General features: G+C 62.5%; 1 protein-coding gene across 1 annotated transcript in view; it reads right to left on the bottom strand.

The window, feature by feature from the left end:
* GUCY2D (guanylate cyclase 2D, membrane (retina-specific)) overlaps positions 1-1,009 on the bottom strand; it is a 28,569-nt gene that overhangs the window by 11,152 nt on the left and 16,408 nt on the right. The window contains exons 3-4 of the mRNA XM_010843204.1: positions 815-1,007; positions 423-727 (exon numbers count right to left, since the gene is read on the bottom strand). Of these exons, the coding sequence (XP_010841506.1) occupies positions 423-727; positions 815-1,007 (498 nt within the window). The remainder of the gene's footprint in view (positions 1-422; positions 728-814; positions 1,008-1,009) is intronic.

The following is a 1,009-nucleotide window of genomic DNA, read 5'->3' on the forward strand; positions in this document are numbered from 1 at the left end:
GACGTGAGTCTGAGTGAACTCCGGGAGTTGGTGATGGACAGGGAGGCCTGGAGTGCTGCGATTCATGGGGTCGCAAAGAGTCGGACACGACTGAGCAACCGAACTGAACTGAAGAGTTTGCTCCTTGGGGCTGAAGGTGAGAGGTCTCATTACCCACTCTCTGGAAGCAATTCCAATACACTAAGACGCTCCAAGCAAGGTCAGACAGGGAGAGTTGACATTCCCAGGACAGGGAGAGTTCGTGGTTCTTCTCTCCCTATACCTCCTCCCTCCCATTGACTGCATGCTCCTCTCATTCCATCTGGTCTGTGGTCTGTCCGCTTCCCTTCCCACTGCCTCCAGCCTCCATCTCCACTTTTGGCGATTCTCTGCTCTCTTCCCCCGGCTCTCTTCCCCTCTTCCCACCTCCCTGGTCGCTCTACCTGCTGCAGATTGAGGTCCAGGGGCAGCTCCCGGTGCTCTTGGGCCCTGCGCAGGCTGTCCCGCACGCTGCCTCCCAAGGGACAGTGACGGGTGAGGGTGAGCACTGCATCGTGGGCCTTGCGAAGCTGTGAGCTGTTGGCGAGCACCGCCAGGGCGTCAGGGCCTGGAGACAAGGCGTAGTGGAGAGTGTCGAAGGGCAGGAAGACCAGGGAACCGTCGGCCAGGCCCAGTTCCTCTGCAGCCTCCAGCAGGCAGCGCTGCTCCTCGCCGCCCAGCAAGACCGAGTGCATTACCATGATCACTGCTGCGGACACAGAGACCCAGCTAGGGACTCTGTCCTCTGCTCCCTGGACGATCGATCCCCGCCCTCGCATCCTGCAGGGGAGCCTACCTCTGACTCTGGGCCCATCTTGGACCCTCCTCAAGGCCTCCCGGGCTCCAGACAGGTCGGAGGGCTCCATGGAGGTCACCAGGGCCACGGGCAGGCCCCTGGCCCTGAGCGCCGTGGAAAGTGCGTGTCCCGCCTCCACCCACAGGTCCTGGGGGGCGGTGACCAAGGCCACGTGCGCCCAGCGGAAAGCGCGCA

The sequence above is a fragment of the Bison bison genome, unplaced genomic scaffold, assembly GCF_000754665.1.
Source record: "Bison bison bison isolate TAMUID 2011002044 unplaced genomic scaffold, Bison_UMD1.0 scf7180017864180, whole genome shotgun sequence".
NCBI lineage: Eukaryota > Metazoa > Chordata > Mammalia > Artiodactyla > Bovidae > Bison > Bison bison.